Source organism: Pediculus humanus, genomic scaffold (genome assembly GCF_000006295.1).
Source record: "Pediculus humanus corporis 1103172108251 genomic scaffold, whole genome shotgun sequence".
NCBI classification, from domain to species: Eukaryota; Metazoa; Arthropoda; class Insecta; order Psocodea; family Pediculidae; genus Pediculus; species Pediculus humanus.
In genome coordinates, this window is record NW_002987820.1 from 606211 (window position 1) to 625462 (window position 19252).

At 26.2% G+C, this 19252-nt stretch overlaps 2 protein-coding genes across 2 annotated transcripts in view; one reads left to right on the forward strand and one right to left on the reverse strand.

The window, feature by feature from the left end:
• Positions 1–2136: 2136 nt before the first annotated feature.
• Phum_PHUM471030 (Sex-determining region Y protein, putative) lies at positions 2137–3536 on the forward strand (the record flags this gene model as incomplete). The annotated part of the gene is made up of 6 exons (XM_002430231.1): positions 2137–2300; positions 2358–2445; positions 2522–2672; positions 2772–2910; positions 3068–3193; positions 3335–3536. The coding sequence occupies 6 exons, from the start codon at positions 2137–2139 to the stop codon at positions 3534–3536; spliced, it is 870 nt and encodes a 289-aa protein (XP_002430276.1).
• A 3831-nt stretch (positions 3537–7367) lies between these two features.
• The window catches only part of Phum_PHUM471040 (Dipeptidase 1 precursor, putative), a gene marked incomplete at both ends in the record, with an annotated part of 14739 nt that continues 2854 nt past the window's right edge, over positions 7368–19252 (reverse strand). Inside the window, 7 exons of the mRNA XM_002430232.1 lie at positions 7368–7469; positions 8933–9071; positions 9170–9330; positions 9884–10060; positions 13148–13235; positions 16768–17051; positions 18593–18749. Of these exons, the coding sequence (XP_002430277.1) occupies positions 7368–7469; positions 8933–9071; positions 9170–9330; positions 9884–10060; positions 13148–13235; positions 16768–17051; positions 18593–18749 (1108 nt within the window). The remainder of the gene's footprint in view (positions 7470–8932; positions 9072–9169; positions 9331–9883; positions 10061–13147; positions 13236–16767; positions 17052–18592; positions 18750–19252) is intronic.

Here is a 19252-nt window from a genome sequence, read left to right on the forward strand (position 1 = left end):
ATTAAAAGTCCGAAAAAAAAAAAATTCTGTTGGGGTAAAGTTCATTTCATCATACGTTCATCAAAATAAATTTTTTTTATTTTTTTTTCCCTTTCCTGTCTCCTCACTTCCCCTCCCTTCCCATACCCCTTCTCTCCCCACCCTTCCTTTCATTCTATTCTAGCAGACGAACAACACAACATTTATTTATTTAATTTTTATCCATAAAAAAATTTATGAATTAGGTTTATGGTGCCACACATTTTTTTTTATATACTATATTATAGCGTGAATTTTTTTATATAATAGTATTTGTCACTTACTTCTCTATAATCGCTATAAAATTTTCGCGGTTTTTTTTTCTTTTTCAAATCGCAAAAATTTTTTTAAATGGAACAAAAAAATCTACGTACAACACGAAACGTTTTTTAATTTTTTTTTTTGTTTTTTTCGTTGTTGTAAATGAATGAAAAAAAAATTATTCATGGAAAAATTAAAGAAGAAGAAGAAGAAGTGGAAGCAGAAGCCGTTCACGTGTAAATTAGTCTAATAAATTGAGCAAATAATGGAACGAACGAACCAACGAAAAAAAGAAAAAAAAAAAAAATTTTTTTTCTTTTTTTTTTCCTCTGATTTTTTAACCGAAAAGAAAATTTTTTTTTTTTTGATTTTATTTCAAAATTTTTTTTTTTTATTTGTTGGCAACAATGAAATTTTAAAAAAAAAAACAAAAAATTTTTTTCGCCGATTTTTATGAAACGATGTCAAACATAAGAAAAAAAATATTCGACACTTTTTCGTCCTTTTTTTGTTTTTTCAAATATTTAAGTAAAAGATAATAATAATAATAATGATAATAATGACAATGATGATGATGATGATAGTGATGATGATAGTGATGATGATGATGATAAAGCGGTCGATAATAAACAATAATAATAATAATTATTAGTTTTTTTTTTTAAGGTAAAATATTTTTCGACTCGGTTTGTTTAAATTCCTTTTTGTTATGAATAAATACGGTTCGATTTTTTCTATTGACACGAAAACGTCTGCTAGCAATAGTAAACTTCATAAAGGAAGTGAAACCAACTTTTTGAAAAGTTTATGACGTCAATAATTGTCAATATTTATAAACAAATTTTAACAAAACTTATATTTTTTTTTTTTTTGCTTTTTTCTCGTAGCAAATTTTTTTGTAATATTATTTATGAATCGTAGCAAAATTTTTTTTGATTTATATATAAAATTATTTTATTACATATAATTTTATTTAAATTTAAATTTCGGGAGAAAAAAATATAAAAAATTACACTTTTAAATTTCGTTACGTTCCCGCCATTTTTTTTTTATTTTTTTAATTCGGCAAACGAATTTATTTAATTCTCTCTCCCTCTGTCTATATATCTTTTTCTCTTTTTTTTCCTTTCTTTCTTTCTTTCTTTTTAATTAATATCAATTTTATAGCACAATGTCTGATCCGTTCGTCTTAATTTAAAATTTTCTTTGTGACAAAGGTTTCTTTTTTCTACACCAATTAAACGATTCCTCCTCGATTGCTTAAATAAGTTTTTCACTTTAAAATTTTTGCATTCAATACTTTTTCTTTTTTTTTTTTTATTTCTTTTTATTATTATTATTATTATTATTATTATTATTATTATTATTACTATTTCTTATTCTTTGAAAAAACTTCTCTTTTGATAAAGTTTAATTATTAAAAAAAAGAAAAAAAAGACAGAAAGAAAGGAAGAAAGGAAGAAAAGTTGTGGAAGCATAAATTCGTTAAGCATTTTCAACAACCAATATTATTAATTTTTCACAAAGTCTCCTGAGGTGAAAAACAACAAAACCGGGTTAGACAAAGGGAACAAATAAAAAGAGAAGAAGAGACAAAAAATAATAATAATTATAATAAAAAAAGGTGACGAAACAAACGGGAAGGAAGAAAGGGAGGGTGAAAGGGAGGGTGAAAGGGAGGTTGAAAGGAAGGCTGGAAGGGAGGCTGGAAGAAATATAGGCCAAATGAAGCGGTGGCGGCGGCGGTGGTGGTGGTAGGAGCGGTGGAAATTCAGAAAGAAGAGAAGTAGTAGACATTACCAAAACCGAATTGTTTTCATTGTCTTTGTTCTCTTTGATTCAGGTTACGATTGGACCATGTTGCCTGTAACTCATAAATCCGGATCAAAGCGAAAGGAACACATAAAACGTCCAATGAATGCTTTTATGGTTTGGGCACAAGCAGCCCGACGGAAGTTGGCCGATCAATATCCTCAGTTACATAATGCGGAACTTTCAAAAACTCTCGGAAAGCTTTGGAGGTAAAAATTTATTCATTTTTTTTTTTTGAAAATCTTTTATCGTATTTTTTTTTCTAGAATATTAAGCGATGAAGAAAAACTTCCGTTTATCGACGAAGCTGAAAGATTACGAAACGCTCATAAAAAACAGCATCCGGATTACAAGGTGAACAAAACGAAAAAAAATTTTAATTAAAGAACGAAAACTTAATATATGTAAAAATTTATTATTATTATTGTAGTATCAACCGAGAAGGAGAAAACCACCGAAAAGTATGGCGACAAATATAGTTAACGATAACGACGTACCGGGTCCTTCTGTTCCCACGTCATCTTCGTATCACGAATCCGATACTTGCAGATTATATCCGGAAATAAGATCCCCATCGAGTAGTGAGAGTCAAAAATCATTTACAGCAAGTGATACTCCCCGATCATCATCATCATCATCATCGTCAAAGGTTTTTTTATCTAATTCGAGAACGGCGGAAGTTCCTAAAAATTATCATCAGGACAATAGAAGTTCTTTAAATGACTCGAGAATCCTTTACGAAAGTACTAGAAGTTTAAACGAATCGAGGAATTATATAGGAGATGAAAGAAATTATGGAGAATGTTCGAAAATTCATTCGTTATGTGATCATAGTCATTTGATGACGCAAAAATCACACCTACAATCATCATCATCATCATCAACATCCAGGTAACGAAAAATAAAAAAATTTTTTTTTTTTTATAATTTATTACGGGAATAAAATTCCTTACTTTTTGTTCTCCAATTGTTTTAGATATGTAAAATTGTCTGAGAGTTCCCCAAGGAATGATTGTTCTTACGGTAAAATATATGATCCGAGGGATTCAATTTCCACATCTGATTCTTTTCGTTTAGAACAAGAAAAAACTTCATCACATTGGTTTGTAAAATAATTCAACAAATATAAATAATAATAATAATAATAATAATAACCCCCTTTTTTTTTATTATTGTGAAACGTGGCGTAAGACGATAAAAAAATTCATACCCCCCTCCCCCGTTTTTTTTATTTTCTTTCTAGCACATACGGACAATATCAATTCATGGGAGAATCGTCACAGTACAGGACTCATCCTCCGAGTTTCGTTTACGATCCGACAGCCGGACCACCTCATTTAAGAGGACCCGCACCACCTTATCACGGCGGAAATGACGTAGCATTTAACAATTATCAATATTATCAATACCCTCAATCGGGTCCTTATTATTGTTCGCCGAGATAAAAAAAAAAAAAAAAAAAAATCGGTTTTTTTAGCCATGCTTTTTTTTATACTTACGTGTATTTAAAGTTGCATACCTTAAAAAAACAGCTACAATTCGAAATTTAAAAAACCTCAATTATTATTATTACTTTTCTTTTTTTCATTTTTAATAAATTTTAAATAAAATCGTGATTTAAATAAAATAATTTATTATTATTATTATTATTATTATTTAATAATATTATCTATTTATACATAATTTATCTACAATAATTTTTTTTTTTGTTGAAATAAATAAGTGCAAAAAACAACAAGAATTAATTTTTTAAGTGAATTTAAACGATAATAAAAAAAAAAAAATTATATTATTATTTAAAATCTTTTTAAGCGTTGTCACCATAATAATAATAATAATAATAATAATAATAATAATAATAATAATAATAATAAAATTGACATTTAAAAAAGGTTTTAAAGCTCACAGGCGACCTTAAATTAAAATTAATAAAGATATAAAAAAAAAAGTCGAAATTAAAAAATACCCTTTTAAAATTAAATTTCCATTTAAAATATCGTAAAATAATAATAATAATAATAAGACGTACACATTCAAATCGATCGATTGATTGGAAATCGATTGGAAATTTCGTAATAATGAAAAACGAAAAGAAACGAATACGACGCGATCGGGAAAAACAAAGAAAAAAAATTGGCAGTAGTTAGCTTATGTATATTAAAATACCAAAAAAAAAAATTCATTCGTGTAAATATTTATATATAAAGATTATTTATAAAATTTGGTACGTTGGGAAAACAGAAAACTTTTCTTATTTAAACCGCCGTCGGGTTTTTTCTTTTCTTGTGTGTTAAAAAATCAAAATTTGAAAAATAAAAAAAATTTTCAGGCACGTAATTAAAAAGTTTTACCGAAAAAGGTTTCGTTACCTAATCTTTCATCACGCAATTAGAGACTAATAAAAAAAAAAAAAATTTTTTTTCCTTCTTTTTCTTAATTAAATTTTCTTGGAAAAAAAAATGAAAAAAAGTTTTCAACCCTTAAATCAAGAATTTTTTATCGATCCGACAAACAAAAATTTAACGTTTCCGGTATCAAAAAAAATTATTTCCGTTATAATTGTGATAACAATATTTATAAAAGGAAACCGAAAAAATTTAAAAAAAAAAAAAATGTTTTCTTAACTCGTCGTTAATTTTATTATTATTATTATCCACCATTAAACACGACAAGGCTACTTGTCGAAGTTTTTAAGTATTTATCCGAGGTTTCTACCCGATTCCTTAGGGACAAATACTCGAATTTCGGTGGTGCCACTTATTATAAGATAGCACCACATCAATTCTTGAAGGTCTTCCTGAGTCCATCTTTATTCGATGGGAACGATTTGTCTCCTGAACTGGGCTCCAGTGACTAACATCTTTGGAGTGGCCAGGGTCAGAAGCAGTGAAATTCACATTCTCGTCGAGCTGCCTCAGTTCGACAGTAGAACAAGATTTGTTTTTTGGTTCTTACTTTGTCTTGTTCTCATTTTTTTTTTTTTTTTGCTCTTTTTTAAGCCAACGGCACGTGGCGTTCTCAAACGGTCACCCATCCAAGTTTGCACCACGCCCAATGCTGCTTAACTTCGGTGATCGTACGGGAACCGGTGTGACCAGCACGGTATGGCCGTTGACTTATTATTATTATTGTTATTATTATCGAGTGTGTTTGTTTTGTAAGAACGACAACTACAAACGACAAAAACAATCGTATCGTTTGTTTAAAACATACACGTCGAAAAATTAAATTTTTTTTTTTTTTTAGCGATTGTATGAGCGAATGATATGCGATGAATTTAATCTGAATCCCCGAATCCTCCCCCACCCTACTTTTCGGTATAAGTAAATAATTAATCTACTGACACGACAACATAATATTATTATTATTTTATTATTATTATTATTAAAAAAAAGAACAACGAACGATTTTCAAAACTTTTCATCGGTGTTTTTATTTAATTATCCAAAAGAAAAAAAAACAATTTAACATTTATTGACAAAGGAAAAAAAAAAGGAAAAAAAGGGAGAGGGGGAAAAAAAGGAAAAATATTTATTTTACATTTGAAATTCAAAGGAAACTAAAATGGAACCTTTTAAAAAATTCATCCAATTATTCTTTCCTAAAAAAAAAAAAAAAAAAAATTCTTTTTTTTTTCCTTTTTTTTTTCAGCGCTTTTTTTAAAGTTTTTTTTCTCTCTCTCTCTCTCTCCCGTCCCCTCCCCCCTCTCTCTCTCTTTAACTTTAATGCATTTGTTAATTTGGAACAGACGAAAAGAAAAAAAAAATTAAACTTTTTCTTTCTCTCTCTCTCTTTTAGTCGAATAATTAATATGTCGCCTAATTACATTTTTATTAAAATTTTCAAAAATTTAACATTTTTAATAGGATCATTTATTTTTTTTAACATTTCTTCTAAATCTGTCTCTCTCTCTCTCTCTTTCTCTTTCCCTCTCCCTCTCCCCTTCCTCCTCTCTCTCTCTTTCTCACCTTCTACATAAAAAAAATTTTTTTCCATTTTTTTTTTTTTTGTAAATTAGTTCGAATATAAAGCATTTTATAAAATTTAATCGGCTAAAAAAAATATTTCTTTTTGCGACTCGATAATTAACGTAACAAAAAATAATGAAATGATGAACAGACAAAAACAAAAAATTTAAGAAAAAATAAAGAAAGAGAGAGAAAGAGAGGGGGAGGGGGGATGAAAAGAAAAAGAAGAAAACATTTTTCCCTTTTTCCAAAAAAAAAAAAAAAAATTTTGTAAAAATTTTTAATTTAAAATTATTCTTTATTATTAAAAAACTTCTTCCACGAAGGAATAATAATTAAAACGGAAATGGGAGAATCGGAGGGAATCGATAAGAAGGGGAAAAAAACCTCATTTCCGGTTCTGCTCCACCTCATCATCATCATCCTATTACATTCAATACAACAAAAAAAAAAGAATTTAACACACCCGTAATCATTTCAAAACGATTTAATAAGTAAATAAAGACAAAATGAAAGAGAGAAAGAGAGAGACAGAGATAGAGAGAGAGAAACAGTATACCTTAAATCGAAAAAAAATAAATAAATACTTTAGCGTTAATAAAAATAAAACGGTAAAAAAAAAAAAAGTTATAGACTCAAAGACGTCTCATAAATAAAAAAATAAAAACCGAATAACTTGCAAGAGAAAAAAAAAAAAAACGAAATAAATTTTACCGAAAATAGAAAACAGAAAAACAAGACAATAAAGTTTCCAACAGGATTACGACGACAGGAAAACCTCTCGAGCACGACCTCACGACAATAAGAAAAAAAAAAAATTACAATACAATAAAATTATCTTCCATAAACGAACGAATATATAAAAAATAAAAAAAAAACCGGGAATAAAACATTTGTCGTGGTTTTAGAAAACGAAAAAAAACTCTCACACCTTTTAAAATATTTCCCCCCCCCCTCTCCCTCTTATTCCGAATTCATATTAATCATTATTATTATTTTGAGCTTATTTTTTTTAAAATTTACATACGTTATATATATATGTATAATATTTACAAGTGATTATAATAATAATAATAATAATAATGCAATGGTTCGGCGGTTTTGTCTTTGTTTGTTTGTCTTGTTTGTATAGATAAACAAACATTTTAATAATCGTTGATATTATTATTATTATTATAAAATTAAAATTCGATAAAATTATTTAAATAAAATCTTACTATTACGTCGATGATGATGATGATGATAATCGTAACGATCTTCGACGACGCTGCTGATGATTATTATTATTATTAATATGTTTCTAACCGATCAAGAACCCAAATACATGCAATCCGTCCTTCCTTCGAGATAAACTCCAGGTATAAGCTCTTCAACGGGTCTAACGGCAGCAAGTCGCCATTTTTCTTTTACCTTTAAAAAAAAAATGAATAAAAAAAAAAAGGGCGCGTAAAATAAAAAATTTAAATTGGCCTTTAAAAAAAAAAAGGAGTTTAATGATTTTATTTATGACATCACGTATTTTGAAAAAACTTTTCTTTTTTTTTTTACTACTTCTTCTTCTTCTTCTTCTTATTTCGAACGAGGTTCATTGATAATTTAACTTTTTTTCCGTTAAAAAAAAAAAAAAAAACGATTTCGAAAACCATTTTGAATTTTTAAATGAAAATAAAAAACTAAAGAAAAATTTTTTTTTTTTTTTTTTAATAAAAAAACTTTGGTCGTGGAAAAAGAATAAAAAAATCCGACGTGATTTAATGATGATGACTCGTCTCTGAAAAAAAAAAAACTTTTCGACTCCAAACAATTTTTCACCACCAACTACCTTAAAGATTTTTTTCCAAAAAAAAAAAAAAAGGAAAACACGACACCGGAAGTTGGAAAATCTCCCACCGGCCATAAAGATTTTCTTTTTTTTCCTTTTTTTTTCTAGGTAAAAGAACGAAAAACGCGACGGAAATTACAATTTATATTTATACGACGTTGAGAAAAATAAAATAAAAATAAAAAATATTATTATTATTATTTTTTTTTCGTGGCACGAAATAAAATAACGTGGCACAAACTCGTCGACGACACGAATTAATCTATCGATCGTTTAAAAAAAAAAAAAACGTTTTTTTTGGAATCGTGTCAAACAATTCAAAATGCGTAAAATTATTTTTCCTCCTCCCTCCCTCCTCTCCTCCTTCTCCCCGAAGAAAAAAAAAACGTGGTTACAGATACATTTAAAAATTAGGTACACTTCAATTTTTTTTTTTTTGTTTTTTACGAGGGAAAAAGTTTTTTTTTTGTTATATAAAAATAGTCGAAAACATTTTTTCTCACTTTTTTGACTTTTTTTTTTATTCTTTTCATTTCCTTTTTTTTCCTTTTTTTAAATGTTCAAAAGAATTCAACGTCAATTTTATTTTATTTTTGTCAAAAAAAATATCTCTATTGGCTTTCCTTTCCTTTTCTTTCCTTTTTTTTTTAAAGAAAAAGGAAGAAAAAAAAAGGAAAGAAAAAACAAGAAAATAAAAATTTTTTTATTTTGAAATAAAAAAAGACTTTAAATAAGTGACAGGTTGTCAATAAATAAATAAAAACGTTGGAGTTTTCCAAAAAACAAAAAAAAACAACAACGAGTCGGAAATAAAATAAAATTTCATAAATAAAAAAAAAACGTAAAACCGGAAACGGAAGTTAAATTAATGCAAAAATACAAAAACAAAAACAAAAAAGAAAAAAAATTTAATATTTTTTAAACGCGAATTGTTTTCTATTTTTTTATTTTTATTTATTCGACTGTCTCTTTCCACGTCGTCTATTAATTAATTATACAAGTATAAAGTGGAAATAGAATTTTTCTATAAATAAAATAAAATTTTTCATACCTCTTCAACTTGTGAAAAAACTCTTAATAAATTTAATCCAGCTAATTTTTTAACATCTTCTTCCGACCATTTTGGATCTTCTAAAAGTGTCGCGAGTAAATTTGGATATTTCGATACGTCTTCCAAACCCTCGGGAGTGCTGACGAACGAAAATAATAATAATAATAATAATAATAATAAATTTTTATTACAAAACGTTTCTGACACGTTTTTTTCTCTCAAAAAGAAAATACTCACTGGTTAATACCATCGAAACCTGCACCGATACCCACGTGATCGATGCCGGCGATTGTTTTTATGTGATTTATGTGCGCGACAACATCATCCAATGTTGCATAATCGGTACACGTGATAAAATAATTGTAAAAACTAACCATGACTAAACCACCGTTTAAGGCCTGAAATTTCAAACAACAACAACAACATAAAAACAAAATGTCGGACAAATTTCGTTAAATCTCGTTAAAAAAAAAAAAAAAAAATTTTTTTTTTGTTGTAATTCAAAAGAAAATAAATGACTGTCAATCTTTTACAGTTAATTATCGAACCATTTTCGATTCGAAATTAATGGATTGAAAAATTTAAAAAAAAAAAAAAATTTTTCTCTCTCTCTTTCGCCATTTTACTTTATTATTCGTTAAAAAAAAAAAAAAAAAAAATTAATAATGATGATGATTTTAAAAATGAGTTCGTCTTCGCCGTCATCGTCGTTGTTAACTCGTGGGAACGAGGGAAATGGGAAAAAAATTAATAATAATAATAATGATAATGACAATGATAATAATGATAATAATAATAGTAATAATGATGATGATAATGATAATAATGACTTTTTTTCTCGCTTCATTTTAATTAAAATTTAAAAGATTCGATGACGACGACAAACGGTAATTTTTTTTTTTTGTTTGTTTGTAGCAAAAATAAATAATGATAATAATAATAATAACTTACCACTAATTTAAGAATGTCGTCTGGTACGTTACCAGATGAATTACACAACGCGTGTGCTGATGAATGTGAAAATATAATGGGCGCTTGACTTGTAGCCAATGCATCTTTCATTGTTTTAACAGATGCGTGTGATAAATCAATCATCATGCCTAATCTGTTCATTTCACGTACTACCAACTGTTTGAAAAAAAAAAATTAATAATAATAATAATTAATTAATTAATTAATTGGGGTTTTATAAATCCATAAATTATTTATTGATTTGTTCGAAAAATTTTTTTTCTTTACATCATGAAATGTAAAAAAAAATCGGGGGCGGGGGGCTTTAAAAGAGCCTTAAACAATTTTTGATAATATTAACCGGATGCCATATTATTATTATTATCGTCGTTATTATCATTTTAAAAATGTTTCAAGTTAAAAGTAATATATCTTTATGTGTTATTTATATATCAAACTCAATATATCCGATAATAACTTTTTATTATTTTTTTTTTCGAGGGGTAGAGGGGGAGGGTTATATTTCATATAAATTTCCCTTATCTAAAAAACAATAATAAAACTAATAATTGATAAGAAAATTATTATTATATTAAAGTCATTTTGATAAATTTATTCAATTTTTTTATAATTCTTTTCAACTTATTATTTTATTTTTCTAAAAAATTCTAAACCGATTTTTTTTTTTAGCACACGACTTAAAAACTTTTTTTATTGCAAATCAAAAAAATTAATCGATCGATCGATCAATCGATACTTTAATAAATATTAAAAATTAAAAACAAAATGTAATTAAATTTTCTTTTTTTTTAATGCATTTTATTTTTCCTTTTTTTTTTCATTTTTCTCTTTTTTCTTACCTCCTATTTTTCCCCCCATAATAATAATAATATTCAGAATTCGTAATCAAATGAAAAATTTGCTCTTCTGCTTTTTTTTCCTTTTTCTTTATTCATCCTTTTTATTAAACTCAATTTTTATAATTTTTAATTAAAAAAAAATTATTCTTAATATTAAAAAATTCTTTTTGAAAATAATAAAAACGATGTCAATAATCATCGATCGATTTCTAAATGATATCTATACAATAAATATTTCCTATTGAAAATATAATAATAATGATTTTTTCTTACACAATTCAAAAAGGATTTTGAATAATGAGTTAATAATTTTTTTTTTTTAATATTCATCTTGTTAGTTGTCCTAATATTTTATTTTTTATATAAATTTACGACAAACGTATGCCGAAATATTATTATTATTTTCAAAAATTAAAATTTCTGCATTAAAAAAAATAATTACCTTTTATCATAAACGTGATCTATCCTTTTTTTTAAAATAATAAATAAAAATTTTTACGTTTATCATTTTTAAAACAACAAAAACAATTAAAAAAAAAAAACATAAAAAGAACAATTTTTTCCACGTTTAATATATGCGTTAATACGTTCATTTTAAAAAAATAAAATCATCGTCGGACATCGGATAGGTCATCTGATCAACAAGCAAAATTTTTCGACCAATCAGAATTAAGACGGTCATTTAGATTTTTAAAATCCGATTTATTTTTGTTTACCCAAAAGAAATCATATTTGCAACGTTGCCAATTTGAATTTTTATTTACTTAATAATTTTTTGTTTTTTTTTTTTTTGGTTTAATTTCGGGTTTCCGTGATTCGAGTGTGTGTAATTAACGCGATTTAAAATTTAAAATTTAAAAAAAAAAATCCATTTAGTAATTAATACGACAATTTAAAATGCTCGTTACCGGGGGGCGGAGGGATTGGCGTTATTGCAATAAAAAAAAATTATTATTATTTATTACTAAAATATAATGGCATAAATTAAACGAGAATAAATTCGGTATAAATCGGTTTGCGCGAAAGGAAAATGATAATCGTTTAAATTTTATTTTTATTTTCGATTATAATAATAAAATGGAGGATTTACTCAAAAAAAAAAAAGGAAAACTAAACAAAATGTGAATAAAAAAAAAAAAAAATTAAATACCCCCGATTTAGTAATGGTCGTCCCTTTAAATTTAAAAACTCAAAGATTACATTTGAAAAATCAACAGGATTTATAATCGAATTATTTTATATAAATATATCGCGTGGGAAAACGAAACGATAAAATTTTTTTTTTTTTTTATTTTATTTTTTTTTTTTGTTATTCGTTTCCATTTTTTTTTTTTTTTTCGCGACGATACTCAAAATTTTAAATAATACATAATGCATAAAAATTCATTGAATCGTTAAACCGATAAGAATTTTACTTCCCCCTCCCCCTAAAAAAAAAAAAAAAAAAATTGATTTACTCTTTTTTTTTTTTTTTATTTCTGAGACAAACCGTTAATGATTACGTCACTCGAAAAGCGCGTTCAGAAATTTTTTTTTTTTTTAAATGAATGCTACGCTATTGAATTTTTATTATTAGTTTTTTTTTCTTCTTTTTTTTTTTTTTTGGTTTTCAACTCGTTGAACTGATTCATTTTGAATAAAAAAAAAAAAAAAAAACTAAAAAAACATAAAAAAACATAAAAATCTAAAAAAGAGAGAGAGAAAGAGAGAGAAAACCTTTCCAGAAATCGATTTAAGTCAAAATATTTTCAATTTGTTTTCAATTTTTTATTTATTTATTTATTTATATATTTGTATCATATCTTTATTTTAAAGCATAAATAAAATTCAATATCAAAATTTCCTTTCTGTCCGCCCTTTTTCCCTCACCCCCCTCTTCCCCCCGATAAAACCTTTCGTCGAAACGATAATGGATTTTTTTTTTTTTTTAAATAAATAATAATAAAAGGGAAACGTATTTATTGCAAAACATTGAAGAATTTCATGTACTATTATTGTAATTCTATTAATTAAAAATAATAATCGCGAATTAGCAGCAGAAGGCACATTTTCCTGCGTAAACAAATAAACAAACAAAAAAAGGGCTAACGTTTAAAAAAATAATAATTTTTAACCCCGGAGCCATTTTAAATTTATTTATTTATTTTTCATTTTTGTTTTTTTTTTGTGCGTTTTTGTTTTTGATGAGATTTAAATAGAAAAAATTTAATTATTTATATTAAAAAATATTAAATATCTTCTTATCTTAAAGACGAGAATTAATTTAAAACCTAATTTATTATTAAAAGTTTAATGTAAATAATAATAATAATAATAATGATAATAATAATAATAATAATAATAATAATAATAATAATAATAATAATTATAATTATAAGAAAATAAATGAGAAAAAAAAACTTACCTTTCCGAATTCGGAAAGACCCGGTTTATGAGGTAAATGAGATTCTCCCAAATTGTAAACTGGCGGATCACTCAAACAACAGTCTGCCCTAACAACAACAACAACAAACAAAAAATTTTAAAACAATAAAAAAACAAACAAAACAGGGGGAGAGGGATGTAGAGGAGGAGGATGAACGTAAAAAAAAATCGAAAAATACTTATTTAACATATTTTCCTATTAAAGTTTTTTTTTGACTGATTCCACGATTTTTTTTCTTTTTTTGGATGTTTTTCAAGATTTTCCAATATTTTTCTTTTTTCTATTAATAGTTTTAGAAAGTAGGAAAACTTTTATTTATAGTTCTTAGTTTTTAGTTTTGTTTTAAAAATTAAAACTAATAAATAAATAAAATATGAATGAAATTTCAAATCGAAACGTGCAAAAAAATCTTAATAATAATAATAAATAATTTTTTTTTGGAGTTTTGCCTTTTGATGAAAGTTATTATTATTATTATTATTATTATTATTATTATTATTATTATTATTATTATTATTATTATTATTATTATTATTATTATTAAAAAATAAATAAATAAAGAAAAAATTTTTTTTTGAAAATTTTTCCCCCCCAAGGGCATCATCATTCTCTTAGAAAAAAAAAAAAAACTTTTTCCGGTTCTTTAACTGAAAAAAAAAATAAAAGATTGTCTTACTTACGATAAGTTATTGGATCGACTTAAACCATTTTTTTCTTTTTTTCAATTTTTTTTTTTTTTTAGCATATTTTAAAAAGGGGAAAATTATTAGCGATCCTTTAAGGGGAGGGGAGGGAGAGGGGAGGGGTAAAAGGGGGTAACGATAAAACAAATGTGAGAAAATGGGGAAAAGAAAAAGGAAACGACAATGAACAGAAAAATAATAATAATAATAATAATAATAATTAATTTACAAAAAAAAAAAAAACGAAATCTTAATAATAATAATAATAATTTTTTCTAGTTCGTTTCTCAATTAATATGTACATTTATTATAAAAAAAGAAAAAGAAAATTTTCCGAATGAATCATTTCGTCATGCGAAATTAATTAATTAATTAATTTTTTCTCTCTTTCTTCCTTTCTTTCTTTCTCGGTAATTAAATAATTTTTAAATTTAAAAAAGAAAAAACATTTAATAATAATAATAATAACGACGTTTTTTGTTTTGTTTTCCCCTCCCCTCTACCTCCCCGCCATTTTTCATCATTTGGAATTGCGGTGAGAAGAAACGTTTCCCGAATTATAAAAAAAAAAAAAATGGCGAAAATTTTTTTTTTTTTATTTTCTCGTGTCATTAGTTTTAAATCTCTTCAATTTAAAAAAAAAAAAAAAAGTGGAGGAAGAAAGAAAGAAAGAACAAAAAAAAAGAAAAAAAAATTACACTTAATAAACTCTATTACCACGACTACACGCATAAAACATGGCGGATATTTTTCTTAAGCTTTGTTTTTTCATATTTTTCATTTCTTTTTTTCTTTTAATTTCTTCTTCATTTTGTTTCCTCCCCTTTTCTCCTTCCTCCCTTCCTCCCTCTCGTTTTTTAGCATTTCCATTTTATTTTTCGTCCTTTTTTTTATACTTTTCATCTCGTAGTCCCTGTTGCCTCCACCCCCCAAAAAAAAATAAACAAAAAAATGTTAAACCGATATTTATAATATTATTATTATTATTATTATTATTTTATCATAATATGATCATTCGATGACTTTTTCAGTTTTTTTTTTTTAAAAACTTTTTATCTCAACTTTTATATCCTCCTTCTCCCACTCCCCCCCCAAAAAAAAAACTGAAAAAGTTTTTTTAAAAAAAAATTTATTAATCTGACAAAAGTCTTCGAACTAGAGAAAAAGTAAAAAAAAAAAAAAAAAGAAAAAAAAATTTTCCGCCTTTAAAAAATATAAAAAAAAATTGAAAATGAAAATTTTTAAAGAAAAAGTAATAATAATAATAATAATAATTTTTTTCCGAAGGGGCGGTTTTAAAATTATAAATCTTTTCTTCCACGATTTTTTACTTTCCTTTTCCTTTTTCCTCCTCTCTTCTCCCCTCCCCTTTTTCCTCCTCCTTAAAGTCACCTTATTAAATTTCTTTTTCCTTTTTTTATTTGATTTCGAAAAGTAAAAATTTCTTTTCAAAACCTAAATTTCGATTTTGGCGGTTTTTTTGTTTAATCCGCCCCCGCATTAAGAACCCCACAATAGTAATAATAATAATAAATTTTTCACAAGTGACACGATGACGTAATTAATTTTAAATCAGTATAAAAAAAAAATAAGAAAAAATTTTTATACAAATTATTTCATTTTACAAAAAAAAAAATTGGAGACACACACCCCCTCTCCTCTTCCCCATCCACGCGACTTTAGGGTTCTTTTCCTTACCCCTCTTTCTTCCTTCCCCCCACGAAAAAAATAAAAATAAAAACTTTAACAACCGCAACTTTTTAAAGTTTTTTTTTATATGATACGAGATTTTTTTTTTTTTTTTGGAAAAACTTGATTAATTCATTTTTGCTCATTCCAGTTTTCTTTTTTTTTTGGTATTTTTCCCATTTAAAAAAATTTTTCCAGTCTTCCTCTTTTTCCCCTTCCCCCCGTCTCTTTCGCCCATTTCCCGAAACATTTTTAAAACTCCAGAGTGTAATTTTTTTTTATTTTTTTTTTTTTTAACTGGAAGCAAAAGTTTTTTTTTTTTCTATTTTGTAAAAAGTCGAGATTAGCTAAATTATTTGAATTTTTTTTTTTATTTTTTACTTTTTTTTTTCTTTTTGCAATTATCTTTAAGAAAGAAAGAAATAAGAGGAATGAAAAAAAAGGAAAGAAAAAAAGGAAAGAAAAGATCAACGTGGAAGAAAATTTTCCGAGTTCGTAATTTATAATAAAAAAAAAATTTGTAAAAACGAATCGGAAGCTTTTTATGTTATTTTTCGATTTCAAATTTTTTTAAAAAAAAGAGAAAAAAATCAATTTCCCCTTCCCCGCCTCCTCTCCACCCCGCGCCCCGCGGCTACATTTTCTTCTGCTTTTTTCTTTTCCCCACGATTTTTCGTAACGTAAAAATATATAAAATTTAACATCATCTGGAATTAAAAAAAAAAAAAAAAAGGAAAAAATTTAAATGAAAATTTGATCGCACAACGAAGACGAAAAAGGTTTTTCCGACAGGTATAAAAAAGGATTTAAGTGCAACTCGTAAAAACCTTTCGATGTGACTGTGAATGAAAAGGTTTTTCTTTTCCCCCCTTCCCCTTCCTTCCCCTTTTTCTTGCTTCGAGGTAAAATCAATCGAAAAAAAAAAAGAAAAAAAATTTGCTAAATTAAATTTTTCCTAAAAGAAAATTTTGCTGAGTAAAAAAACTTTTCCGGATAAATTTAAAATTTTTTTTTTATTTTTTTTTTCATTCGGAAAAACCGGAACGGAAAACATTAAAGAAAATTTTATTAAAATGTTTTTTTTTTCTTCTTTTTTTTCATTTCTTTTCTTTTTTGAAACCGTTAAAAATCACAAAATGTTTTTTTTTTTTTTTACATTTAAATTTCAAATTTTTTTTTTTTTCGGGATCTTCGAATTAATAAGAATAATGATAATATTTAACTCACCAGGCAGTGTCGCAAGAATGTGTTATTGTTAAATATCTGGCCCCTAAGTTGTACAAAGATCTGAGAACGGCTAAACTGTTACCCAAACTGTGGCCCCCTTCGATACCGATGAGACTCGCTATTTTACCATTACGATGAGCTTCTTCGACTCCTTTAACCGTCGTGACAAACGTTAAATGGTCCGAATATAAATCCGTCAGTCTTCTTATGACGTCAACTTGATCTAAAGTTAATTGAACTGCATCCAAACCTTGAGCTTCACAAGGCACGTAAGCTGACCAAAACTGAAAAAAAAAACAAGAAAATTATTCGGGCGTGATATTCAAACACTTTCACACAAAAAAAAAAAAAAAACGAAGGGAGAGAGCAAAAAAAAAAAAAGTAATAACTACTTAAGAATGATGTATAAAGAAAAACAAAAGAAAGAGAGAGAGAGAGAGAGAGAAAAGCTGTTGAGTAAAGAAAAAAAAGAAAAAAAAGGCAACAAAAGAAAAGGTAAAAGAAAAAACCTTTTAATGGTTGGAAAAAAAAAGAAAATTCATTGAGAAAAAATTATTATACAAGAAAAGAAAAAAAGAAAAAAAAAAATAATAATAATAATAAATTTTAATCAGAGGAGTTTTCCTTTTTTTTTCTTTTTCCAATAGGGTCAAAAAAAAAGGTTTAAGGGAAATTTTTTTTTTTTACGAGTGGTTAAAATATAAAAAGGCACGTAAAAGGTTCACAAAGTAAAAAAAAATATATATAGGAACAATATACATTGAATTTACATTATTAATTTCGTCGAACCTTTAAATCGGAAAAGGTTAGAGGGCTCATTGTCGGGTAATAATAAAATTTTTATTGTCATCCTTAAAATGTAAATTTCCCAACGACAAAAAAAAAATCAAATTCTAGAAACTTCGATAAATCTCAAACGAGGAAAAAAAAAACAAACAAACTGCCATCGTATAGCAAAAAAAAACATTTGCCGCCATCAACCAAAAACAAAAACAAAGACGATGACGGCAAAAAAAAAAAAATGGCGGCTCGCAATGAAATTTTCCTCCAGGAGGTTGTTGTTTAATTTTAAAAAAAAAAAACTTTTTTGACTCTCGGTAATAATTTTAATATACGGTAATATATATATATATATATATATATATATATATATATATATATATATATATATTTTAAATTTAAAAATAAAAAATCATTTGTAAACATCAAAGAATTAAAAAAAAAAACCGTTAATTGATTTCCACGTTTTAAAATCGTTTTTTTTGCGCCTGTTAGCAAATTTAATAATTAAACAACAGCAAAAAATATTTAAAAATATACGTCGCGTGTTTTTTTATTTATATACACATTTTTTAATCAAAAGTTTTAAAATCGATGCTAGTGGAATAAATTTCGATAGGTAAAGTAATTATTATTATCATCATCATCATTATCTTTTGATGTCATACTACGAATGACATTTTTTAATCATAAAACGTATTAACGAAAATTTTAAAGATTAGCTCGTCAATTATTAATTAATTATAGATTAAAAAAAAAAAAAATATTTTTTATCAGGAATATATTTATTATTATTATTATCATTATCGTTTCCGGGTCGAGTTGATTTGATGAACGAGTTAATCCATTTGATAATCTATCGATTTGAATAAGTCAATTTGTTGTTCGCACCCGAACGAGATAAAATTGAAAATTTTGTTTTAAATCATTTGAAAATATACAAAAAAAGAGGAGGACCCTTTTCCCTTCCTCCCTATTCTTCTTCCCTCTCTCTCCTTCCTTTTAATCTGATTTTTTTATTATTATTAATATTATCATGTCTTACCTGAGCTCCCATTAATCCGGCTCGAAGTCTTGGTAGATCAGTGTGAGACCAATTACTTCTCGACCAAGGCTCCACCTTCTGAAGATCTGACGTGAAATTAAAACTGAGTATTTGGTTGTACACGAATTTACGGATATTCCAAGGCAAATCGTTATGTCTGACAGGAGAAAAAAGAAGCGAATTAAAAACAGAGAGAGAGAGAGAGAGAGAGAGCTTGTGCGTGTGTGCGTGTGCGAGTGTGGATGAAAGACAGAGAGAGAGAGAAAAAATGACGTAAATGAAAGTAAATGAATGTTATCGATCCATTATATACAATTGGAATCGGTTTTATTGCTTTGCTAATAAATCACCTAAAAGTTTTTTTTTTTCTGGAATGGACCGTTCAGTTCCAGCACGAGGGAGAAAAAACAAAAAAAAATAAAAATAATCGATTGATCAAATCAAACCTTTTTTTTCCTACTCTTCATTTCTCTCCGCGTGCTCCCTCCTACTCCCTTTTTTTAATTTTTTTTTTCCTCCTTTCATATAAATTATTACATTTATTTATTTTTATTGTTTCTTTCTGGAAATTTCTATTTTCCCCTTCCCCTCCTTTCCCACAGTTCGTCTTCGAAAGTGTGTTGTTTTCCAACGAAACAAAAATAACTAAAGAATTGTTGA